The 26,250-nt window shown below is 51.8% G+C and overlaps 1 protein-coding gene and 1 pseudogene across 5 annotated transcripts in view; one reads left to right on the top strand and one right to left on the bottom strand.

Moving 5' to 3' along the window:
* Window positions 1-9,888: 9,888 nt before the first annotated feature.
* LOC125506977 (uncharacterized) lies at window positions 9,889-11,398 on the bottom strand (annotated as a pseudogene).
* A 659-nt stretch (window positions 11,399-12,057) lies between these two features.
* LOC125508540 (ubiquitin C-terminal hydrolase 12) overlaps window positions 12,058-26,250 on the top strand; it is a 29,223-nt gene continuing 15,030 nt past the window's right edge. Inside the window, exons 1-15 of one of the 5 annotated variants that reach the window (XM_048673269.2) lie at window positions 12,058-12,359; window positions 12,505-12,577; window positions 12,721-12,871; window positions 12,977-13,134; window positions 14,242-14,507; window positions 14,600-14,818; window positions 14,884-14,992; window positions 15,077-15,192; window positions 16,311-16,409; window positions 22,458-22,567; window positions 22,878-22,952; window positions 24,404-24,482; window positions 24,605-24,751; window positions 24,837-24,917; window positions 25,008-25,127. In XM_048673269.2, the coding sequence (XP_048529226.1) occupies window positions 12,330-12,359; window positions 12,505-12,577; window positions 12,721-12,871; window positions 12,977-13,134; window positions 14,242-14,507; window positions 14,600-14,818; window positions 14,884-14,992; window positions 15,077-15,192; window positions 16,311-16,409; window positions 22,458-22,567; window positions 22,878-22,952; window positions 24,404-24,482; window positions 24,605-24,751; window positions 24,837-24,917; window positions 25,008-25,127 (1,833 nt within the window). In that variant the 5' untranslated portion in view covers window positions 12,058-12,329. Of the gene's footprint in view, window positions 12,360-12,501; window positions 12,578-12,720; window positions 12,872-12,976; window positions 13,135-14,241; window positions 14,508-14,599; window positions 14,819-14,883; window positions 14,993-15,076; window positions 15,193-16,310; window positions 16,410-22,457; window positions 22,568-22,877; window positions 22,953-24,403; window positions 24,483-24,604; window positions 24,752-24,836; window positions 24,918-25,007; window positions 25,128-26,250 lie in introns of all 5 variants that reach the window. The other 4 variants (XM_048673268.2, XM_048673272.2, XM_048673271.2 and 1 more) reach the window with 4 other exon arrangements.

Here is a 26,250-nt window from a genome sequence, read left to right as displayed (position 1 = left end):
TTCGAGTGGAACGAGCAGGCGGACCAAGCCTTCCACGAGCTAAAGAAGATGCTGACCACGCCGCCTGTCTTGGCGGCACCGGCTGAAAAAGAGCCCATGCTCCTTTACATTGCCGCTACTAGCCGGGTGGTCAGCACAGTCATCGTAGTCCAGCGCCCAGAGGCCGGTGTATTATTTAAGCAAAGTATTATCCACCTTCAAGCAGAACTACCCACACTACCAGAAGATGTGCTATGGTGTGTACTTCGCTACCAAGAAGCTCAAGCCCTATTTTCAAGAGCACCCCATCACGGTCGTGTGTACTGCCCCGCTCGCCGAGATCATAGGCAGCCGGGATGCATCCGGCCGGGTGGCCAAATGGGCCATTGAGCTGGCCCCCTACGCGATCTTCTACCAGCCCCGCACCGCTATTAAGTCCCAGGCACTAGCCGACTTCCTTGTCGATTGGGCCGAAACCCAATACCTACCACCGGCCCCTGACTCCACTCACTGGCGGATGCACTTTGATGGGTCCAAGATGCACATCGGCTTGGGAGCCGGCATCGTCCTCACCTCTCCCAAGGGCGACAAGCTCAAGTATACAGTGCAAATTCATTTTGCCGCCTCCAACAATGTGGACGAGTACGAGGCGCTCATACACGGGCTCCGGCTAGCCAAAGAGCTCGGCATCTGCCGGATCCTGTGCTATGGCGACTCGGATTTGGTGGTCCAACAGTCATCTGGCGACTGGGATGCCAAGGACGCGAACATGGCGAGCTATTGTTTCCTCGTTCAGCAAATTAGTGGATACTTTGAAGGATGTGAATTCCTTCATGTACCACGTGCCGACGACATGCAAGCAGATGCCCTGGCACGAGTAGGCTCCACACGGCAAGCTATACCAGCCAGCGTTTCTCTCCATCGCCTCCTCAAGCCGTCTATCAAGTCGTCTCCAGAATCTGATTCCATCTTCGTGCCAACGGACCCCGACGCAGTCGCATCCGACTTGGGAAACCAAGCAGGCGGCGCGGGGACTCCGACAGGCGGCGCGGGGACTGCCGTAGTCGCACCTGGCCCGAGGACTTCGGAACTCGGCCCGGGGGCTACTGTAGTCGGCCCGGGGACTACATCGACACAACAGGCGGTGGCCGACTCCAACTCTTCACCACTCGGCCCACCCGCCCTGCTCACAGTGGCAGTCCTGACAATAGAAGAAGTCACAGCTCCATCATGGGCCCAGCTCATCCTCAACTTCTTAGTAAACAGAGAGCTGCCAACCGACGAGATCTCGGCAAGACAAGTTCAACGCCGAGCCGGAGCTTACACAATCGTCAACCAAGAGCTTGTTAGGCGCAGCGTCACTGGAGTCTTCCAGCGCTGCGTCGAACCAGAGAAGGGCATAGCAATCCTCAGGGACATCCACCAAGGCGAATGCGGCCACCACGCGGCCTCAAGATCACTCGTTGCCAAAGCTTTTCACCATGGATTCTTCTGGCCGACTGCTTTGGATGACGCCAAGGAACTAGTCAAACACTGCAAAGGGTGCCAAGTTTTCAGCTCCAAGCAACACCTGCCGGCTTCTGCACTCAAGACCATCCCCCTCACTTGGCCCTTTGCCGTCTGGGGGTTGGACATGGTGGGCCCATTCAAAACAGCATGCGGCGGCATGACACATCTGCTCGTCGTTGTGGACAAATTTACCAAGTGGATTGAAGCAAAGCCGATCAAGAAGCTGAATGGGCCGACTATCGTCACTTTCATCGCAGATATCACAACCCGGTATGGTGTGTCGCATAGCATCATCACCGACAACGGCACAAATTTTGCAAAGGGAGCACTGGCACGTTTCTGCGCAACACACGGCATCCAACTGGACCTAGCGTCCGTTGCCCACCCCCAGTCAAACGGCCAGGTCAAGCGAGCAAACGGCCTCATCCTCTCCGGCATCAAGCCCCGACTGGTCGTGCCACTGGAGCATTCGGCCGGCTGTTGGCTCGATGAGCTGTCGGCCGTCCGCTGGAGTTTGCGCACTACCCCAAACAAGTCAACCGGCTTCACCACTTTCTTCCTTGTATATGGTGCCGAGGCCGTCATCCCAACTGACATCGAGTTCGACTCGCCTCGGGTCACCATGTACACAGAGGCGGAGGCCAAGGAAGCACGAGAAGACGGCGCGGACCTACTGGAAGAGGGCCGGCTGTTAGCCCTCAGCCGGTCCGCCATCTATCAGTAGGGCCTGCGCCGCTACCACAGCCGGAAGGTCAAGCCAAGATCTTTCCAAGAGGGCGATCTTGTGCTCCGACTGATCTAGCGAACAGCCGGCCAGCACAAGCTCTCGGCCCCTTGGGAGGGCCCCTTCATCATCAGCAGAGCTTTAGGCAACGACTCCTACTACCTAATCGACGCGCAGAAGCCGAAGGCACGCAAGCGAGATGATTCCGGCAAGGAGTCGGAACGACCATGGAACGCCAATCTCCTCCGAAGATTTTATAGTTAAAAAGCAGTACGTAGCACGCTACCTTTTGTACTAAGTACGAGACAAGGGGTACCCCGAGGAGCACTCGGGGACTAGCCCCTTTTATCTATGAATGATGAGTATCACGCATACGATTACGTTACTACATTTGCCTTTTTTTCGTCCGGCACCGGGTTCGACCAGTCGGCCCGAGGACTCGCCGCCTCAAGTTATATTTGAAGTTCTACCTGCAGTCAGACAAGTAGTGTGCCGGCACCCAAGCCCCCTCTTGCGAAAAGTCACAGCTCGAAGAATCGACTGTCCGACTGGCAAGAGCCAAGGGCAGGAAAGGATGCCCACACGAAAAACGGCTAAGGACCAACAAACTTATATAACACGAGCCGGCCTCCCGCCTCGCTAGCCGGCTACCAGAGCAGTCGGCTGGCCGACTTCTCGTTCACCTTGCTACAATCTAAGAAAGCTCGAGTACTCACCTTCCCAAAATGACCAAGTCCTTCTCCAGCCACAGACTGTAGAGCAGCTGTCCGGCTGGGAAGGCGGTGGCCAAGGGAAGGCGGCAAAGGAAAAAGCCAAAAGGATGAAAAGCAAAACATGAACGGAAGCCAAACATATGCATAATATTTACACAAAAGACCTTCCAAAGGCCAGCATTCAACGTAGTCTGAATACACCCCCAGTGGGTGGAACTGCGTAAATTTAAAGATTGTTCAAAAGAGTAACAAGCAGGAAAGCAAGGACGGCGGATCAGGCCAAGGGGACGACGGGCGAGTTGGGCAGGTTGGTGGAGTCGGCAGTACCGGCTGGAGGAGTGACCGGCTGGCAAGTCTCGGCATCGTTGCTAGAGGCACGATCAAGCTGAGGCGGGCTGGTCGCTTCGCCGCCTGGCACGACGTCTTCACCATCCTCTCCTTCCTCCCCTTCGCCCTCATCGCTGAAAGCAATCTCCTCCGCCAAGTCCTCACCTTCTGCCGGGTTCAGCCCGAACCACTCCTCCGGCTGAGCGACGCCGGCATCATCCACCTCAGGGGCAAAGGTGCTGGTGTCGGTGTACTCGGCGACCGCTGAGGCGCGCTGGACGATAGCCGGCCGCACCGCCTCCAGCTCCTCATCAGCCTCCTGCCGCCAGGTGCTCAACTGGTCCAAGTTCAGCCCAGGATACCAGGCTCAGACGAACTCCAGTGCCCGCCCAGCGCCGGACCGGGCCGCTGACGCCTTCCAAGCCTCGAAGCAGCCGACTACGACCTCCAGCCAGTCGGCAGTCTGACTTGGGGTGCACGGAATCACCTCGCCAGGCTAGAGGGCGGCCAGCACTTGCGCCCCGGCGCGCTGGAGATGGCGGAGCATGCGGTGGGCCGGCTGCAGGCGGGCTTGAAGCCCCAGAAGCTGCTCCTCAAGTGACCGGCTGGCACCCGGTGCGATCTCGGTCCCCGCCTGCCATCGCGCATCGCGGTAGGCCTTGATGGCTTGGGTGGCGGCAGCAGAGTAGCCGGGAAAGTAATCTGCACAAAGAGGAAAGCAGTAGCACAAAGTCAAAAGACGAACCAGATAGTAGGAGGCAGGCAAGGAAGCAAAGAAGAAGGCGGCCTACCATCGATCAAGTCTTCCACCCGGCTATAGCCTTGGCTCAGCGCCTGCCGCGTTTTGGCCCAGTTCGCCGCCTCGGTCTCATACTCGGCTTTGAGGGCGGCCTCGCTGTCCTATGCCGCCTTCAGGGCCGCCTTGTGGCTCTCCTCCTGGTCGGTCAGCTTCTTGGCCAGGCGATCGCGCTCCTGGGCTAGGGCGGCGCACTCGGCCTCCTTGGCGCGAAGGGAGGACTGGGCTCCGCTTAACTGGCCCCTCAAGTCAGCATTGGTCCCTACAAATATGAAGAAAGAAGTCATCAGGAAAAGGTCCGACCCAACTACTCGGCAGTCGGCCCGAATCTCGGGGACTACACCCAGTGGGTGCGCTGACGCGCCCCCACTCAAAAAAAACGAACGAATCACTTACTCTGGCTCTCGGTCAGATCACTGGCTTTCTGATTCAACTCCTGGGCCTGGGAGTTGAAGGCAGCTGCGCGGAGGTTTTGGTACTCCTGTAGATAAGACAAGGGACGCGAGTCAGAACAAGACGGCAATCAAGTTTTCCAAGAAGTTCCAAGCCGCCTGCTCAGCAGCCGGCTCGGAACTCGGGGACTACACCCAGTGGGTGCACTGACGCGCCCCCACGGAAGAAATCAAGAGCAATCAACGAAGAGTAGGAGGACTCACCCGAATAACCGATCGTGTCGTGAGAAACTCCTGAGTGTACTGCTTCAGCATGGTGGCTTGGGCCTGAAGCCGGTTCCGGACGTCTTGCGCCGCCATGTTCAGCACGGCCGTCCCGCCGCCCGGCGTCCACCCGGACGAGCTATCGCTGGCCACTTCCAGGTCCTGGGCCGACAAGCCGGTGTCCATAGTTTTCTGCGCGTCCGGTGCTGAAGTCGCCTTCCCCGCGCGCCGGCGAGACGGCGACGAGATCACAAGATCCCCTCCCATGACCGGCTCGCCTCCAGCCGGCTACACGGGCGGCGCTTCAGGCCGGCTTCCTCGGTCCGCTCCAGTCGGCAGCGACGGCGCCGCCTCCCTCTCCACCTCCGGCTGGCCGCGGCCGGCCTCCTCCGGCGGGGGCACTGGGATCTCGGGAGCCGCGACACGGAGGGGAATGACGAGCTGCGGAGGCTGGTTCTGCTGGGCCTCCGCCTCCCTCTCTGCGTTTGCGGACTCCTCCTGGGCCTTGGCGGCCGCGCTAGCTCGCGCCTCCGCCGACTTAACCCGCGCCTCCCGAGCCGCCCTCCGCTCTTCCGCCTCCCGCACTTCCCGCGCGTTTCGTTCCGTCGCCTCTAGGAGGTCGGCGCGGGGATCCACATGGCGAGAGCTTGAAGACCCGCCCACGGCCCCGACTATGGAGGCGGCCGGGACCCGCCCAAGGGAAAGGGGGTCCCTGTTTGATAAGTTGAGAAAAAGGCTTGGAAAAACATCAACCGAAGAAGAAGAAAAAAGAAAGGCGTGAGAACAGTGACACTTACGCTGAGACTGCCTGCGGCTGCTTCACCACCTTGCGGAAGCGGGCTGCCTTCGCGGCCGCTTCGTCCCGCTTGGTCGCTGCCGCGGTACTCTTGGGATTCTTTGGCCGACTGCCGAAGTGGGTCGTCGCGGCCCAGCGCTTCTACGCGCCGCCATGGGCAGCCGGCCCGGCAGATGGGCCCGCGCCTTGGTGATCGGGCGCCGGTCGGCGGCGCGGATTAACTTCGGCCTCGTCGTCGTCCGGCCAGTCCTCAAAGGCGGCCCCGAGCCCGGACCCGCCTGCGTCGCCGCCTTCCCCCGCGACGTCGTCTTCCATGGCGGCCGCCCCCAGGTCCGGGTCATCTACGTCGTCCATCGTGTGGTCGGGGAGGAACTGGCGTTCCACCCCCGCGGCCCCGGCTGTTGGCGGAAGCATGGGGTTCTGTCAAAAATAAGCCGGCTGGTCAGGAGTCGGCCATCGAGAACTCGGCAACAAGCAAAGAAAAAAGGAAGAGAAGCTTACCATGGGCGGAGGATTGGCGCGAGAGTATGGCTCCTTGCCATACTGCCACTCCTCGGTGAGCTTGCAGTTGGAAATATAATTCACCATATAAGACACCTCGGCGTGAGGCATCTCCTTGGTGCTTAGCCGGCACGGGTCGAAGCGGCCACTCATCTGGCCGATCATATGAGGTCGGCCCTGAAGCGGGAGCACCCGGCGCTCCACGAAGGCGGCCACCAGGTCGGCCCCGGACAGACCCTCCGACTGGATCATCACCCGGAGCCGGGCAACGGAGGCGGCCCCGCCCGGAGATAGCGACCTGGCCCGGAAGGACCATGAAGGCTGCCTCCCAGCCGGCGGGCCGGCTACGTAAGCCGGCAGGTTGACGAAGTCGCCTTGCGGAGCGATGTTCTTCATGTAGAAGTAAGACTTCTGCCAGAGCTTCACCGACTGGATCACCGGGATGGACGGAAACAGGTTGTTGTCGCTCGTCCTCCGCACGGCGATGAAGGCGCCGCATGGGGCGGGCACGCCCGCGACAACAGTGCCAAGCTTGCACTGGAAGAATTCTCCCCACAGTTCGAGGGTGGGGAGGACGCCAAGAAAACCCTCACATAGGGTGACGAAGGCTGACAGCAGCATCACCGCGTTTGGAGTAAGGTGATGCGGTTGGAGATGTTAAAATTCGAGGAAGGAGCGAAAGAACCCGCTCGCCGGCAGGCCAAAGCTGCGCAGGCAATGCGAGCGGAAGATTACCCGCTCGTCTTCCTCCGGTGCGGGCGAGATCTACCTCTCCGACGTGAGACGAACCCGCACGTAGTCCGCGCCCGGCAGCCACCGCGTCCGGCGGAGGAAGTTGACATGGTCGTCGTGGACGTTGGAGCCGTCCCAGGAGCTCGACAACGCCATGAGAACGGCGTGGCAACGAGAAAGCTGCGGCGACGGAGAGACGCGCGACCCTGCCGCGACAAAGCGACAGCGAGCCAAGGAGGTTGGCGGAAGAGCCGGGCGGCGGTGGGGAGTTGTGGCGACAGAGAAGAAGAAAAGGAAGGGGCGGGGCGAGGGCGAGCGTGCGAGCGTTTTCCGCTCCCCCTCCTCCCCCCTACTTATAGCCTCGTGCGGCGAAGCCGAGGAGGCGAGGCGTGGGGGGACGTGGGATTAACTGCGCCCACTCCCCCACGTCCTGCGCTTATTGCGCTTCCACGTCGTGCGGTAACCGCCGCTGGGAGGCACGCGGTCCGCCCAGGCCGCAGAAAATCCGAGCGTGGGCCGTGGCCCAGTAGTGGCGGGCCCCAGACTGTGGCGGCGTCCCATCACGCACGTGGGCTGGCAGGCCCTTCGAGTCACGGAGTGCCACGTGGCGTGCGGGCAACGGGCGGTCAGCCCGCAGCCTGACTCGCGCGCCGCTTGGTCCCCGCCTACAAGCTTCGAAGCCCTCCAGAAGACGGCGTACCTAATCAAAGCCGGCTCCCAATTTCCGGCCCCTCAAGACAGGAAGCTGTTTGAGCTTCTCGACTCTCTTTTTTCTGCCTCGGAGCCCAACCAGCTTCGGAGACTACTGACGGAGTAAATGACCATGGGTAGCCTAGCCGGCTCCCCCTGGCACTTCAGAAAAATTATAGGCCAATCAAGCCTTCAAGCTTCCAAGACACGGGGCCGCCTTCCTCCAGCCGACTGCCCCTCAGGTCGGTTGTGCGAGGGCGGCCCAGGTCTAAAAATCTCTAAGAAGAAAGCCCAGAGAGGGTCGGCTCCATGAAGTTGGCCACAAGAAGGCCGACTCCAAGAAGTCGGCCCCCCTCAGCATGCGGCCCAGATCGTGCCCTCAAAATCTGCACCCACATAACGGCGATGAGACAGGGCGTGGCTACAGTGAAACCTGCCACCCCCGAATCCCGGAGCACGCCTGGCCACAGTACGCCGTACGGGGCGACCATCACCCGTCCGGCGCGACACTGTTGCCATGTTGACCATGATGTCACCCACGGCAAGCCGTCAGTACGACCCGTGGGTGGCGGGCCCCATCCGTCATAGAGACATCCGAAGGTGGCCGGGCCTCCCCAGTCGGCCTGGGGTACGGCCGATTCCCAGTAGCCAGCCAGTCCACTCCCTCGAAGGAGACGCCCCATTAAGGAGATAAGATGAGGTAAGGCTACAGCAACGAGCCGCCCGACGGCAGCACTGTAGCCATGCTTACCAAGATAAAGCCCTCGTCACTAAGGGCGAGGCCACAGTAACCAGCCCCCGACAAGGCCCCCGAGCGGTGGGGCTGACCTGTCGACCAGAGGACTGGCAGCCGGCGGGCCCCACCGGTCGGCGGAGAAGCCGGCGGGTATAGACACAGAAGGCTAGGGCCCACGCCCAGCCGGATTACCATTGTACCCTAGGGGGTAGGCCTATATAAACCCCCAGGGCACCCATGCAGGGGGAGCTCGCTCTCGATAGTTTTAGACACCACAACGAGGAGAGGAACGGGCTAGTTTGGCCCTCCTTCATCCTTTCACCGAACAGCTCAAGGAGCATCCTGTAGCTGCCTGTCGAGCTAGCGATCATGCGGAGACCCCGCAGAGCAGCATTAGGGGTGTTATCTCCACGGAGAGCCCTGAAGCTGGGTAAGATTCGCCAGCGTGCATGTCTTCGCCTTATCCCGTTTCCAGGCACCGGCGATGTTTTATTGGCTCCCACAATGATAAGTCATCCGTTGGCATATGTCGCACCAACCACCCGACACTGCCGCTCCTGCTTCTGCTTTCGGAGTTGGCGCGCCCGCACCTCGGGTTACGAAGCTCTCCGGCTTCAAGCTCCCGAAGCAGAGGGACTATGTCGCGGTGGATCAGTAAGTGTCCCCGTCTTGCCTTGTTCTTGCTGATGATGCTTGTTTCCGACTCCTTTTCCTTGTTGTGTAACCAGGCTGACACCTGCGGCGAAGAGGATAAGGGAGAGCGAGCTGGTGCTGCTTGAGTCCAGGTCGCCTCCTGCGACCGCGCCCCTCTCCATGAGCAAAGGTGTGGACAGTGCTCATGCTTCTCCAGCCTGATCATCCTCGTGAGGCTGGGTGGAGCATCCTCGGGAGGAGTCAGCCCCCGAAGCGTCGCTGACTCAGGAGGTGCTAGTGTCTGGCTCGGGTGTTGAGGTCCAAGAGGCTCAGGAGCTTCCTGCCTCCTAGGCCATGGTGACGACGACGCCTCTTCCTCCTTCTTCTGCCATGTTGCTGACCCCAGGTTCCTCCGCTTCTCCTGACATCCTGGAGCGGGCCCTTTTTGAGATGGCCCGGCTGCAAGAAGATCTTCAGTGTCGAACCCCTCCTGGCGGCTGGTCGCCTGGAGCTGGTCTCTGGTTGGCTCCATTCTGACGTGTCCGTTCGGATGGCGCTGAGCCAGGTCGCGGCGACCTCTGAGGGGGAGAAGCGAGCCGCAGCTCAGGCATCGGCTGCTCGTGAGGCGGCGCTGAAGGATGTCGAGGCCGCCCAAGGTCGCTGCCAGGTGCTGGAGGCCGAGCTCAAGATCCCGCGTGACGAGCGTGCTGAAGTTGTCTGTGGCCGTAAGGCGGAGGAAGAGAGGATGAAGGCCCGGGAGAACGCCATCAAGGGTCGCGACGCCGAGCTGGAGCAGCTGGCGCAGGCGCAGGCCGCTGAGCGCGGACGGCTAAAGGAGCTGGAGCAAAAGGTGTAGGTTGAAAAGGCCGAACTCGATGCCAAGGCGAAGGTTCTGGCCGAGGACCGCACGGCCTTCGCGCTTCCGGAGAAGAGGTCTCGCGAGGCCCTGAAGTCACTCTGTGACAAGGGCTTGGAGAAGTCGTTGGCCACCAATGAGGACGGCCCCGCCCAGTTGCTTCCCTACTTGGTCGAGGCGCTTGAGGAAGTCGTGAACAGCATCGGCCCCATGGCAGAGGCAGAGGCTCGCGTCCTTTCTTCAGCCGCACTGACGCGCGTCTTCAGCCACCTCCATCTTCGTGATCCTGCTGCCCGCCTTGACGAGCTGCTGGAGCCTCTGGCTGATGAACACCGCGCAACCACCGCCGCAGCCATGAAAGATCAGGTGGAAGCCCTGCTGGAGAAGTTCGACGCCTTCGCCCCCGCTCCTTCGACCGGTGGTGCAGGTGAAGGCGACGCCACCCAGGAGGGGGCACCTCTTGTAGGAGCAAAAAGCAAAGAACAAAAATAAAATTTGGTTGCCTCCCAACAAGCGCTATCGTTTAACGCCCCTAGCTAGGCATAAAAACAAGAATAGATCTAGGCCCCTCTGGTATCTATATAAACCAGAGGGTTTAGTTCATAGAGGCGATCAGAACTAGACGGCTAGGGTTTAGCCATTACGATCTCGAGGTAGATCAACTCTCATAACCCCTATACTCATCAAAGTCAATCAAGCAAGAAGTAGGGTTTTACCTTCATTAAGAGGGCCCGAACCTGGGTAAACATTGTGTCCTCTTTGTCTCCCATTACCTTCAATCCTCAGACGCACAGTTCGGGACCCCCTACCCGAGATCGGCCGGTTTTGACACCGACAGGGGGCTAGGCAGAGCGCTCTAGGCGGAGGAGGCCCTTTCTCCCTCTGAAACTTGTGGATAATGTAATGTTGCTTAATCCTAAAAAGAAGCATTGCATAGGTATCAATAGTTGTTGTGGATCAATTGGCATGGGGCGAGTTTGGTTGCCCGCATCGAGCCCAACTAGGCCCGCGCGGTGCAACATCTTTTCGGACTCCGGTTGTTTGGTTCCTCGCATACACTGTTGAGCCTGCATAGTACAGTTCTTAAAGCACCCCTAGGCCTGGCCCGTTGGTAACGGTCGAATTGACAGTTTCCCGAGAGCCAGGCCCGAGCGATGCTTCGAGGCGCACGTGGGTGGCCCTCCGGAGACGTGTGTCTCGAGTTAATCCCTCTCTCTCTCCCTAATCCTCAATCCCCTCTCGCTCCCTCTACTCCAGTGCGATCCCGTCGATCCCGTCCACCATGGGAGCAGGAACTTCTTTGCACGGAGGTCGCGGAAGTATGTCCGGGGATTACCCTCGAACGCGTCGCGCGACATGAGCGCGCTGCCGCGGCCTGGAGCCACCATTGTTCGCCCGCCGCCGCGGCGGCCGCATCAGCAGCACCGGGCGAGCCAGAGCAGCACAAGCGCGGCGAGCGCGCCCGGGAGCACCACGGTGACGCCGGCATGCACCCACTGCGCGAGCATCTCCGAGCGGGTCTCCGACTGGAAGAGCTCGTCGCCCTTCTTGCCGAGCGCGGCGAGGAGGCCGGCGAGGAAGGCCGCGAGCTCGACGACCTTCTGCTTGATGAGCTCCCACAGGGGGCGAGAAAGCGCCCCGCGTCGTCGAGGTAGAAGCCGAGGCCGGCGTCGCGCAGGGACCGCGTCATGGCTCCGCCGCCCCGCAGCAGGAGCTTCCTCAATGCAGGTGCCTCCAAGAAGAAATCCATGGATCCGCTTCTTTCTTTGCTCAGGGACGTCTACTGGGTTTGGTCTTTGGTGTGAGTGTAGCGGCCGGAGCTGGCGCCGGCGCCATGCCCGAGCTAGACCGCGACGCGGCATCCGCTGTTGTCGGCGACGACGACGACGAGAGCGCGGGGGAGGCAGCGAAGACGAGGCGGTCGACGCAGAGGCTCTCCGAGAGGTGACAGACGCGGCAAGATCCTCAATAACGCCAGCTCAAGCTCATCCACGACCTGCGGCGAGCCGGACGCGACCACGTCCACGGCGGCGAGCCGGGCGCGGCCACGATCACGGCAGCGAGTCGGGCGCGTCCACGGTCGTCGGAAGCCGGTGGTGGGCACGATGAGCAGTGGAAGCTCCGACGCGCTCAAAGTGTTTGACAAAATGTCAAGCCCAATCTGATGGCTGTTAAGTTTTGTTGTTAACGCTGGTAATCATATAATGTATGCAACCAAACGCCAGGTGGAAATTGCATCTTGATAACAAGATTCCAATACAGGCAACCAATCAACTAGTCATCTACATTTTTAACCCTGTTTTTGCTTACTCAGGCCCTGCTCGGTCTAGCTCAGAAGAGCCAGGCCCCGCAGCAACTAAACACGCCCATGGTTACCCTCGGTCTAGGACGCGATGTGCTCCGGGCGCGACGACACTCCCTCTGGTCAGATCCAAACGTTCGGCTTCGAGCTTCGCCTCGCTGACAGCACAAGAGAGCATGACGTGAAAATTTAGAATTTGTCATCCCCTCTTGGTGTGACCTGCTGGGCCCGGGAAATCCCCTCGACCATTTCCCCAAGCTCCTCCCCGTCCGCCGCCTCACGCCGCCCGCCGCCCGCCGCCGCTGCCTGCTCGCGCGCGGCAGCCGCCTCCCGGATCGCTACCCCTTCACCGGCCATCGCCGCCAGCGACGACGGCTCCATGACTATGATGACCCCTTCCCCTCTCGAGGTACGTGCCCTATCTCCTCACTCGCCTGATCTCCCCGGCTCCTCTCGCCCCACTGCTCCGTTCCGATCGGGGGTCTCCTCTTTCTCCATGGGTTTACGCGCACCTCCCGGATCTGAACCCTCCCCCTCCGTGCCCCTCTCAGCAGCAGCAGGAGGATGAAGAGATGCTGGTGCCACACCAGGAGCTCTCCGCCGCAGACGCCGCGCAGCCAATGGAAGGTGAGACTGAGAGCCTCGCGATTTACCCCCCAGCATGCTTGTCCGTCTGTCACGGCGGTGTGATTGCCGGGTGTTTGCATTTCGACCTTTTACTGATCTTGCACGCGTGTTGGTCTCGGTGGTGCTCTTGTTGGCGTTGCTAGTGGTGGCGCAGACGGAGCCTACGAACACGGCGGAGAGCCAAGCACCTGAGGACCCGCAGACTTCCCGGTTCACCTGGACGATAGAGAACTTCACCAGGGTCAGCGGGAAGAAGCACTACTCGGATGTGTTTGTCGTTGGTGGATTTAAATGGTGAGTTTTGGACAACTTGCCATTTTGATTCGCCGTGAAAATGCGTCTAATGTGGGAGATGTTGGACGTTGAAGGTACTGATGGATGTGCTTGTTTTGGACGTAGGCGTGTGCTAATTTTCCCCAAGGGAAATAATGTGGACCATCTCTCGATGTACTTGGATGTTGCAGACTCGGGGAACCTCCCTTACGGATGGAGCCGGTATGCTCAGTTCAGCCTAGCCATTGTAAACCAGATCCATCAGAAGTATACAGCACGCAAAGGTATTGCTTTTCTTGGATTAATGCTGTAATCATATTTTTTAAGCCATCCGTCATGGAAGTTTCAAGGGAATATAACCTTGAAGTCTTGAGCTGACGTGGAACAGGATGAACCCATTGATCAGTTAAAATTCTGTGCATGTACTGCCGCATGTTATCCGTTTGGCTGTGCAACTGAAGCTGTGCACAGTACATGCCTAGGTTATCATGCAATAATGATGCTCGATAACACACAACCCCCTTTTTTCTTTCTTTTGGTGAGATGGAGTACATTCTTGTAGATCAAGATATACAATATTCATAACTGATGTATCACATGCAAAGCAGACATCTTTCTTGTAAAGTTTGATATAAACCTTGTCTAGTCTTTACTTCAATACTTCAATGTCTAAGGATCATTCAACTTTTATACCTGGGAGCTGGATGTTTCTCAGCTGTGCATCTCTTTTTTGTGGGTTCTTGGTCAGTGGTCAACATTGTTAAAGTAATTCAATTATTGTGTGGACTCTAGTTTGACATTGTATTTCTATGGTACTGGTGGCGCTGAAATTGTTTTATATATATATATATATATATATATATATATATATATGTATGTATGTATGTATGTATGTATGTATATATACAGGTAACAGTTTGGGAATTAATTTCATGAAACTTCTTTTAGGTTATCCGTAAATCACAAATCACAACATCTGCAGTTGATCGTTTTCTTTCTTTCGAGAAACTTACTGCGATACTTATTATGGATCGGAGGGAGTAGTTGATAATTTTTATAATGCACACCAGATTATGTTCTATCATGAGGAAAAAATCCTTATATTTCCACTCATATTGTTTTAGTACTTCTCGGTCAGTTATTGTTGCTTGAAGCCTGAACCTTCAATTATTTTTTATCATGCATTTAGTAATGGTATAATGATTATTAGTTTTGTTCCATGTCATCCACTCGGTTGTGCCCTCATGCTTTCAAAGACTCTTTTGGCTTGTTATTTTATGTGGTAGCTAATGAAGTTCGGTAGTAGCGGTGCTTCGGTGATATTGTGAGTTTTTAAATATTTCTGCAAAATTTCTCTGGTTAAGGCTGTATGTTGGTCCCATGTTTGGCAGATACTCAACATCAGTTTAATGCACGTGAGAGTGACTGGGGTTTCACATCTTTTATGCCTCTGAGTGAGCTGTATGACCCAAGTAGGGGCTATCTCGTGAATGATACTGTTGTTGTTGAAGCTGAGGTTGCTGTTCGCAAAATGGTTGACTATTGGACTTATGACTCGAAAAAGGAAACAGGTTATGTTGGTCTCAAGAATCAGGGTGCTACCTGTTATATGAACTCTCTTCTGCAAACCCTGTATCATATACCTTACTTTCGGAAGGTGTGAGACCTTGCTTTGTCGTACCGCACATGCTTTGTTGTGAGTTTGAATTTTGAACTAATTTTGAATCAATTCATTGGTTTTCTTCTTAGGCTGTGTATCACATGCCAACTACTGAGAATGACATGCCATCTGGGAGTATTCCTTTAGCCCTGCAGAGCCTTTTTTACAAGCTCCAGTATAGCGACAATAGTGTAGCTACAAAAGAGTTGACTAAATCTTTCGGGTGGGACACCTATGATTCTTTCATGCAGCATGATGTGCAAGAGCTCAATAGAGTTCTATGCGAGAAACTTGAAGACAAAATGAAGGTGGATGTTATACTAACAATTACCTCTATGCCAATTACTTGTCATTAACTTTGCTTTCTCCCCAGGGAACTGTTGTGGAAGGAACAATTGAACAACTATTTGAAGGCCACCACATTAATTACATCGAGTGCATTAATGTTGACTATAAATCTAACAGAAAAGAGTCCTTTTATGGTAGGACCTATAATTTGAATTGTGTTTGCATTTTATGTGCTATATCCATCTATTATTTAATGGTCACTTATGCTGGCCTTGCAGATCTACAACTTGATGTCAAAGGTTGTCATGATGTTTATGCATCATTTGATAAATATGTCGAAGTGGAGCGTCTAGAGGGTGATAACAAATACCAGGCTGAACAACATGGCTTACAGGTTCCTACAAATCATGGCTTTGAACCTGAATCTTAAGTTGCATTATCTTTGTTGTTAAATATTTTGGAATATTGGTGTGGTACATTGTACATATGAATGGCAGGGTACCTTTGCTTGCTCTATTAATGGTTACTTTCTAATGTTTCTAATGTTGCCTTGTGATCATGAGGTCACGGGTTTGAGTCCTGGAAACACCCTCTTTCAGAAATGTAGGGAAAGGCTGTGTACAAAAGACCAAAGTGGTCGAACCCTTCCCCGGACCCTGCGCAAGCGGGAGCTACGTGCACCGGGCTGCCCTGTTTTTTTGCTTGCATTAGTCAATTTTGGATAAAAGAGGTGTTAGTGTTGTAGCTGACGTTGTCTACGGAAGTTGTAGAGTGGGATACTCGGAGGACGCGCGTGCCGTCACCGTGTAGGCGCTGTGGTACAGTAGAAGGGTAGTGGGGAAAGATTGGAGAATTAGAGGGGTAGAAGAGAAGCATAGGCAGGAACTAGATATTTCATTTCTTGCCTTCTTACAAGGGGGAAACATCCTTATATTGACCCTTTAGGTACTTCAACACACGCTGGATACTTCTAGACTAGGCTGGGTCCATCTAAGAGACAACTGGACTCTACCCACAAACAGACTCTTCTACTAGGACATATACACCATGGATAATTCTAGACTAGGCTGGGTTATTCTGGGAGATAACTAGACTCCTCCCACAAACAGATACTTCTACCAGGATACACACACCCTGGATACTTCTAGACTAAGCTTGATAGACAACTGGACTCTAAGATGCCACAACAGTTAGGGTATGCTTGGATGGTGGCCAAAACTTACCCTATGAATATTTTTGACATGGCTAGTTCATTTTTCTTGCTAACGCTGGTCAACATATGGGGCAAACAAAAGGTCACCCAAAAATTTGGCTGGCCAAATATTTGGTAGGGCAAGCATTGGATAGAACCAAACATACCCTTAATTCTCTACTACTCAGAGATCCAGGAAAGCTGCATTGATGGAACCGGTCCTTTCTGTTTAATGAAGGAAATTGGTGTAATGGTTATATTTCTCTGATTTTCTGTTTTTGTTTCCTTGGCACCTGAATTGCAGTCAATCTTTTTTGCAGGATGCAAGAAAGGGCGTACTCTTTCTTGATTTCCCTCCTGTTTTGCAACTTCAACTGAAGCGTTTCGAATATGATTACATGCGAGACACAATGGTTAAGGTTGGACTGGTTACCCTTTTACCTTTAATTGACATCTTTTGTAGGATTGACCTTTTTGAGTTTGATTCTACAAAATAATGGTTATCATAACATCATGGTGTGCATTTGGATATGGTATGAAGGACTTTTGTGTATTAGATTGATGAAACATAGAATGTCGTGTCGATACACCTGTTGCACTTACTTTTGGGGCTACTAAACCTATTTGTGCATGAATATATGACTGATTTATTTTGTAATTGCATTGAAATAAGCTTAATGTGCCAGCTTTGCTAGAATCATCGTATGCACACTTTTTTTTTCTGGCAGAATCAGGTGGTTTCTCAGGGAAGTAGGCAAATGTTAAATACACCGTTACAGCCGGTGTTTGCTTTATAGAATTTTGGTACAAAGATGATTCTGATGGTTTTCTTAGGTTGACGCTGGTAGCCTAGTACCATGCTGCTTCAATAAGCATTTCAGGGATACTTGGATATCTTTCTGGCTGAAAGTAGTCATTACAGTTCACACCTCATCCTCTTGTCTTGTGTATTAGCCATTTCTAATTGGGATGACTGTAGAAACCAGATTCACTAATTGGTAGTAGAATCCTAGCATGACCTACATGCTGTAACACACTAATACATCCAGCTTGCAGTTCCATGCTTACTTTCTAGATATTCAAATGAGTACTTGTTTTGCTGTACATACTTTTTCTCATGCCAATGCCAATGGGGTCATCTTAACACAAATGTCAAAATATACATGATATAAGGGGATCCAAACATGTAATTGTTATCTTGGGGTGTGTTTGGTTGGTGGCATCAAGTGGAATATAACTGGTCGGTTCCATTGTTGGCACCTATTCCCGCGTTTGGTTGGGCAAGAGCACCGATTGCTCAAAAGGGAATACACCCATCAGATGCGGAATGCGGTGGTTCCTCCAAATCGGCGGAATGACATGGTCCTTGGTGGATTAGTGTGCTCTCTCTCTCTCTCTCTCTCTCTCTCTCTCCCTCTCTCCCTCTCTCCCTCTCCCTCTCTCTCTCTCTCTCTCTCTCTGCGCCGCACCACGGAGCATAGGCGGCGGCGGGGATGGGTAGAGGACTGGTGGCGGGCTAGCACCTACAAGCAGCCCCTCCTCCTGAAATCAACTCCTCCAACGGCGGTAGCCGGGATGGCGCAGACCTGTCTCTCCTTCACCAGGGGCGGGGTGGTGGCAGCCAGGAATGGCTCATCCGAGGTGCTGTGGCGGTACGACGAGACAGCAAGCAGGAAATAGGCGTCCACCTGTGTCCTTTGGATGGCGGGCAGGCAACGGCGCCAAGCAGCAGCAGCATCAGATCGCGTGACGGTTGGCTCGTCTCCCTATCTGTCTTCCGGCGGCGGCGAAAGGGGCAGTAGCCAGCCGGCCGGTGGTGGCCACACCTGGGCAGCAGCAGCATCGGGCAGGGAACGGCTGGGGTGGCAAGCAGCGTAAGTAGCAGAGAGCAAGCAGCGGCGGTGGCAAGCAGCAAAGCTGGATCGAGTGAACTGATTGTTTTTTTCTAGCTTGGCATTGCCCTTCAATGCACGGGCAATTATCTATTGACAGACCAAAGTGGTCCGACCCTTCCCTGGACCCTGCACAAGTGGGAGCTATGTGCACCGGGCTCCCTTTTTTTGGCATTGCTTGATTACTGCTAGATCTGTGTGCTCTATGTTAACATTGATGATTTTTTTTCTACCACTAGATAATTGCCTGTGCGTTGCAAGGGGGATATAAATATTCTAGTACCTTAGCCGTGATTTACCTGCGCATATAAATGTGATTGTGTAAATAAATGTTTATAAAATCCTGCCCATGATTTACCTACCTAAATAAAAACACTTATTTGTTAAGAATTTATTGGCTTACCAAAGGAAACATAATTTTATTTGGCAAGTCAATAAAAGGTGAGACAATTAAGACGGTTTTCAAGGAAAATTGGTGAAAAAAACCAGCGACAGGAGGGAAAAAAATCACAACGGAGAGAGGGAGAGGAGAACGTACGTAAGGTTGGAAGAAGCACTCTGCCTGGCAGGAAAAGGAACACTATTCTTTTTTTATTTTTGCTGTCATTAGTACTTGTGTGATCTAGATTTTGTGCTTAATTAAGATTTCTTGTCTATTCTTATAATAGTTGTTGTGATGATACAATTTACATAGACATCAGATTATATACAACAACAACAACAACAACAAAGCCTTTAGTCCCAAACAAGTTGGGGTAGGCTAGAGGTGAAACCCATAAGATCTCGCAACCAACTCATGGCTCTGGCACATGGATAGCAAGCTTCCACGCACCCCTGTCCATAGCTAGCTCTTTGGTGATACTCTAATCCTTCAGGTCTCTCTTAACGGACTCCTCCCATGTCAAATTCGGTCTACCCCGCCCTTTCTTGACATTCTCCGCACGCTTTAGCCGTCCACTATGCACCGGAGCTTCTGGAGGCCTGCGCTGAATATGCCCAAACCATCTCAGACGATGTTGGACAAGCTTCTCTTCAATTGGTGCTACCCCAACTCTATCTCGTATATCATCATTCCGGACTCGATCCTTCCTCGTGTGGCCACACATCCATCTCAACATACGCATCTCCGCTACACCTAACTGTTGAACATGTCGCCTTTTAGTCGGCCAACACTCAGCGCCATACAACATTGCGGGTCGAACCGCCGTCCTGTAGAACTTGCCTTTTAGCTTTTGTGGCACTCTCTTGTCACAGAGAATGCCAGAAGCTTGGCGCCACTTCATCCATCCGGCTTTGATTCGATGGTTTACATCTTCATCAATACCCCCATCCTCCTGCAGCATTGACCCCAAATACCGAAAGGTGTCCTTCTGAGGTACCACCTGGCCATCAAGGCTAACCTCCTCCTCACACCTAGTAGTACTGAAACCGCACATCATGTACTCGGTTTTAGTTCTACTAAGCCTAAACCCTTTCGATTCCAAGGTTTGTCTCCATAACTCTAACTTCCTATTTACCCCCGTCCGACTATCGTCAACTAGCACCACATCATCCGCAAAGAGCATACACCATGGGATATCTCCTTGTATATCCCTTGTGACCTCTCCATCACCAATGCAAAAAGATAAGGGCTCAAAGCTGACCCCTGATGCAGTCCTATCTTAATCGGGAAGTCATCAGTGTCGACATCACTTGTTCGAACACTTGTCACAACATTATCGTACATGTCCTTGATGAGGGTAATGTACTTTGCTGGGACTTTGTGTTTCTCCAAGGCCCACCACATGACATTCCGCGGTATCTTATCATAGGCCTTCTCCAAGTCAATGAACACCATATGCAAGTCCTTTTGCTCCCTATATCTCTCCATAAGTTGTCGTACCAAGAAAATGGCTTCCATGGTCGACCTCCCAGGCATGAAACCAAACTGATTTTTGGTCACGCTTGTCATTCTTCTTAAGCGGTGCTCAATGACTCTCTCCCATAGCTTCATTGTATGGCTCATCAGCTTAATTCCACGGTAATTAGTACAACTCTGAACATCCCCCTTGTTCTTGAAGATTGGTACTAATATACTCCGTCTCCATTCTTCTGGCATCTTGTTTGCCTGAAAAATGAGGTTGAAAAGCTTGGTTAGCCATACTATCGCTATGTCCCCGAGACCTTTCCACACCTCAATGGGGATACAATCAGGGCCCATCGCCTTGCCTCCTTTCATCCTTTTTAAAGCCTCCTTGACCTCAGACTCCTGGATTTGCCGCACAAAACGCATGCTGGTCTCATCAAAGGAGTCGTCCAGTTCAATGGTAGAACTCTCATTCTCCCCATTGAACAGCTTGTCGAAGTACTCCCGCCATCTATGCTTAATCTCCTCGTCCTTCACCAAGAGTTGGCCTGCTCCGTCCTTGATGCATTTGACTTGGCCAATATCCCTCGTCTTCCTCTCTCGGATCTTGGCCATCTTATAGATGTCCCTTTCACCTTCCTTCGTGCCTAACCGTTGGTAGAGGTCCTCATATGCCCGACCCCTTGCTTCACCAACAGCTCGCTTTGCGGCCTTCTTCGCCATCTTGTACTTCTCTATGTTGTCTGCACTCCTATCCAGGTATAGGCGTTTGAAGCAATCTTTCTTCTCTTTAATCGCCTTCTGGACATCATCATTCCACCACCAGGTATCCTTATCTTCGCTTCTCCTTCCCCTGGACACTCCAAGCTCCTCCGAGGCCACCTTACGAATGCAAGTCACCATCTTCGTCCACACATTGTTCGCATCTCCTCCTTCCTCCCAAGGGCCCTCCTTAATGACCCTCTCCTTGAACGCTAGAGCTACCTCCCCCTTGAGCTTCCACCACTTCGTTTTAGCGACTTTGGCACGCTTATCCCGCTGGACACGAATCCGAAAGCGGAAGTCAGCAACCACCAGCTTATGCTGGGGTACAACACTCTCTCCAGGTATCACCTTACAGTCTAGGCACGCACGCCTATCTTCTCTTCTCGAGAGGATGAAATCAATCTGGCTAGAGTGTTGGCCACTACTAAAAGTCACCAGATGTGATTCTCTCTTTCTAAAGAGGGTGTTAGCTACAATCATGTTGTAGGCTAGAGCAACGCTTAAGACATCTTCTCCTTCTTGATTCCTGATGCCATAGCCAAAGCCCCTGTGCGCCCCTTCAAAACCTGTATTAGATGTACCCACGTGGCCATTGAGGTCTCCTCCTATGAAGAGCTTCTCACCAATCGGTACACTCCTAACCATGTCTTCCAGGCCTTCCCAGAACTCCCTCTTGGTGTTCTCATTGTGGCCTACTTGCGGGGCATACGCGCTGATAACATTGAGAACCAAGTCCTCAACTACCAGCTTGACCAGGATAATCCGGTCCCCACGTCTCTTGACGTCTACCACTCCATACTTGAGGCTCTTGTTGATCAAGATGCCTACGCCATTTCTGTTTGCAGCTGTCCTTGTGTACCACAGCTTGAAGCCGGTATCCTCCACCTCCTTCGCCTTTTGTCCTCTCCATTTGGTTTCTTGGACGCAAACCTCTCCTCACCGCTGCATCAACTAGCTCCCGAAGCTTCCCTGTCAGAGACCCTACGTTCCAGCTACCTAAGCGAATCCTCCTAGGCTCGGCTAGCTTCCTTACCCTTCGCACTCATCGAGTCAAATGCGAAGACCCTTGCCCATTTTCCACTACATCCGGGCGCCGATGTAGCGCGCCACTAAGGATGCGACGACCCGATCCTCGCTCACTTGCCACCGTATCCGGATCAAGATACAGCGCGCCACCTTGGGGGTGACGGCCCGGCCCTTGCCCATTTTCCACCACACCCGGGTTCCGATGTAGCGCGTCGCTGAGAGGGTTACGCCCCAACGAAAATCTTTTGGGTTTCATCTCCATAAGAGTGGCTGAGTTTTTACGTTGGCTCGCCAAGCCTATCACAACTCTCCTCCTTTACCCGGGCTTGGGACCGGCTATGTTGAGACAACATAGGCGGAGTTAGACATCAGATTATATGTGGATGATAAATCATTGTGAAATTGAAATGTATTTTGCATAATTTGTTGTTAAACATAAAAAAGGCTCTAATTGCTCATATTGTACATATGCATGTGAGAGGTAATCTCAGAATCCATTCCATTCCAACTCTCCAACCAAACGTTGAAATATAACCATTCCATTCCACATTTTATCCCCAAACAAACTCAGGAATGGAACCAACCCATTCTGGTGGAATGGAACCATGACATTCCATTCCACTTCGTTCTCAAACCAAACACACCCTTGAGCACAGCCCATATAGTTAATCATATTTGGAACCATTTAATGTGAGATCCATGCCATCCTATCTTTCATTCTGTATGAAATTGGCGACAAGTTACTTACCCATTTTGTTCTCTTTGTAACCTTTCATTAGGAGTTCTCTCTGATTAACATTTTTTGTTTTTGTTCATTTGATCTCTGTTTGCGTTTTGGTTGCTCAAGTAATTAAAATCATATTGTTTGTTCATTTCTTTTTGTAGAAATGTTTGGAAGGATGCTTATGAGTTGCTAATAAAAATAATGCCTACTGCAGATTAATGACCGTTATGAGTTCCCACTACAACTCGATCTTGATAAGGATGATGGAAAATATCTTACTCCAGATGCAGATAGAAGTATTAGGAACCTTTACACTCTTCACAGGTAATAGGTTTTGTCTGACATTTTGGTACACGTTGTGTTGTTCAGTCATTTCTTTGAATGATTTATTATACTAAAGGGAACATCCATGAACAATAATCTTTGATGTATGTAGAAACTATTAATTCCAATAAACAAATCACTATTTTGTGCAGAACAGTTTGAAATGGTACTTTGGAAATTTACCTGTTACTTCTGTAGTTTACTTTCATAGTCACAGTTCCATACGAGTTTAAATGTTACTGCAATAAGTCTCAGATAGATGTGATCTGTATTTTGTTGGTGCTAATGTTGGTCACATGCTTTTATTCAGTGTTCTTGTTCATAGTGGAGGAGTACATGGTGGTCACTACTACGCTTTCATACGGCCTACACTCTCAGACCAGTGGTGAGTTTTATCTTTGGAGTTATCTGTCCTTGCATCTCAGTACTTGTACCTTAGGAAAAGACTATTTTGGGTACTGTTTATTTTTGTTCCTGCTGTTACACATCACCAAATAGTGTGAAGCAGCACAAGGTTGTGGAGGAGCAACTCCACCTTGCTGCTACAAAGTGTACATCACAAGTGTGGAAGGAACTACTTGAACAAGTTGCACTAGATATCGCTCTAGAGGCGGAAATAGGCCAATGTGGTAGCAGGAGTTCAATCCAAAACCCCTAGAGCACAAGATCTAGTCCAAGATTTTAGATAAGAACACCAAATTCTATTATAGGTAGTGGGGTGCATAGCCTGGTTACAAACTAGAGGTGAAGACCTCTTTTTTTGTTGGGCTTTGGGAAGCCTTCACATCTGACCTACTTATAGCTAGAACACTCTAGAAAACATTACTTAAGATTCAACATTCTACTCGTAGGAATTGACAGACTGAAGAGAAGCAACAGATGCTTTATAGGCTGGAGATAATGCTTCATAGAAATATAGTTTCCAACATCAATGACATCGAACCCATACCTTTTCTCTGGTATCTCTGCCGTTGCTCGAGTAGTTCTCCTCAGCAATTTGCCCATCAGTTGACCCTTCTGTAGCTCCTGACCCTTCAGCCTGATCCCCATCAGAGGAGGTGAAAATTACATCAGCACTATCCTGTTGTTCCGTCAGTGGTTGATCTAGTTGTCCTGAGCTGCTCCTCTTGCTCTGCTGTCCACCTCGGCACACTGGCAGGCGCGCTACCAATTTGAGTCGGTGCACCAACCTGCACATCACCAGTGTAGGACTGTAGGTCGAGGCTTGTGTCACATGAGCCAAATGAGTTAATGTACTACTGCTCTCCCCCTCTTGACCAATTTCACCAACTCGAGGAAGAAAAAGAAAGGATAGACACAGGAGAAATTCAGTCCATTTCATTTGCTCCAGGAACAACTTCAGTACATGACACTCAGTTTAACAGTATGGTCTAACCACCCTTATCATTGATGAATAGGACCCGCTTGGCAGCTCCCTGATCCCGCTCGTCATTTCTTTCTTCTCTATGGGTTTGAGATGGGTATACAGTGTACAGTGTTTGAATTAGCTTCTGTGCACACTTCCTATGGGTATACAGTGTTCGAATTAGTTTCTGTGCACATTTCCTATTTTGGCTGAGTATTCAAATTAGCTTCTGCTCACATTTCGTATTTTGGCTGCATCGGCATCTTGTATTTAGTGCAACTGAAGGATGGCTTCTGACAGAGTTACTTGCATGCAGTCTGCTTGCACCGTAACGTGTTCAACGAGCTGTGACACCAAACCACTTTGTGTTCCTTTGCGTACCATTATGTTTCCTCTCTGATTGCTGTACACCTGAAAGCAGTTCAGCAAATGTTGTGTGTTGATTTTTTCTTTCTTTCTGTTTTTTTCAGGTATAAATTTGATGATGAGCGAGTAACAAAAGAAGATACTAAAAAAGCGCTTGAAGAGCAGTACGGGGGCGAGGAAGAGGTAAGTTTTTTTTTATCAACAGTTCATCCAGTATATGACCTGTTGGTTCTAGGGATTTCGCTCATCTTTTATGTGTAATATGGAACCTTCGTCTCTCTTTTGTCTTCTTTTGGAGGGAACAGTTGCCTCAAGTTAACCCTGGTTTCAATAACACCCCATTTAAGTTCACAAAGTATTCAAATGCCTACATGCTTGTATATATTCGTGAGAGTGACAAGGAGAAAATAATGTGTAATGTTGATGAGAAGGACATTGCTGAGCATTTGAGGGTGAGTCATTATATTCTCCTCTCTTTCTAGTCAGTATGGTGTACTCCTTTTGTAATAGTGAGTCAGTTCAATTGTTCTTTTGCAGATAAGGTTGAAGAAAGAACAACAAGAGAAAGAACACAAGAAAAAGGAAAAAGCTGAAGCTCACCTCTACACCATCATAAAGGTCTTGTTAATTGCTAGTGTCAGTCATACCAGTTAGCTCTACTGGTGCACTCCTTTTAATATTTCTCTATTTGGAATAAATCAACCTTAGGTTGCTCGAGATGAAGATTTGAAGGAGCAGATTGGGAAGAATATATATTTTGATCTGGTGGACCATGAAAAAGTCCGTAATTTTCGTATACAGAAACAATTACCCTTTAATTCATTCAAGGTAATATTTCTAAAGCATAGCTCTATTTTCTACCACAAGGTTTTTTTTTTTTTTTGAGAACATGCAAACCATTGCATGTATGTGCATTAGATAGAAAGAAAAGGTCTTACAACAGTCATGTGGTCTACCACAAGGTTTCATCGCTAAGATTTACACGCGTACTTTTAACATAAGCTCAAGCCCTTGCAAAAACGATCTTTCGGTGAGTGCTCATGATTACGCGCTTGTTGTCCACCTTCCGTCTCGTGGTCGGACTCCACTTCTATATGTCGACTACATGATCATCACTAGCGATGACTCTTGAGTACATTGCCTTTGTGAAGGCTCGTCTTAGTGAGCAATTTCTTAGGTCTGATCTCGATCCTCTTGGCTGCTTTCTTGGGATTGAGGTTTCTTCTATCTCTGATGGCTCCTTGATCTCCCAAGAGAAGTATACCCATGAATCCATGATCTTCTTGCTCGTGCTTCTCTTATTGATGAGCGCATTGTTGAGACCCTGATGTAGATGAACGCCCACCTCCGTGCTTCTTACGGTGAGCCTATATCTGAACCGACGCGCTACCGTGATCTTGTTGGGAGTCTTGTCTATCTAGTTGTGACTCATCCCGAGATTTCCTACGCCGTTCACATTACGCGTCAGTTCGTCTCTGCTCCCACTTCGGTCCACTACAATCACCTCCTTCGTGTTCTACGATATCTTTGTGGGACTCTCTCGCCGTCTCTTCTTCCCATGCTCTAGTTCGTTCTGTCTTCAGACCTATTCGGATGCTACTTGGGCTAGTGATCCTTCAGATTGTCTGTCCCTTTTTACTTTGTGTTTTTCTTGGAGTTTCTCTCATTTCCTGGAAGACGAAGAAACATACTGGAGCCTGTTCGAGTTCAGAGGCTGAGTTGTGGTACTCTCTCGCCGCCTCTTATGACTTGGCTACGGTGGTTGCTTGAGGGTTTTGGTGTTTCTATCACCACACCTGCTCCTCTCTTGTTTGACAGTACATGTGCTATCAGTATTGTGTGTGACCCAGTGAAGCATGAGCTCACCAAGCATATTGGTGTTGATGCTTCCTTTGTGCGCATGATCAGGTGATTGCTCTTCAGCATGTGCCTTTCGAGTTATAGTTGGTGG

This window comes from Triticum urartu, chromosome 5A, assembly GCF_056163025.1.
Source record: "Triticum urartu cultivar PI428250 chromosome 5A, HENAU_Tu73, whole genome shotgun sequence".
NCBI lineage: Eukaryota > Viridiplantae > Streptophyta > Magnoliopsida > Poales > Poaceae > Triticum > Triticum urartu.
The sequence above is the reverse complement of the archived record's forward strand: the minus strand, read 5'-3'. Positions and strand labels throughout refer to the sequence as shown.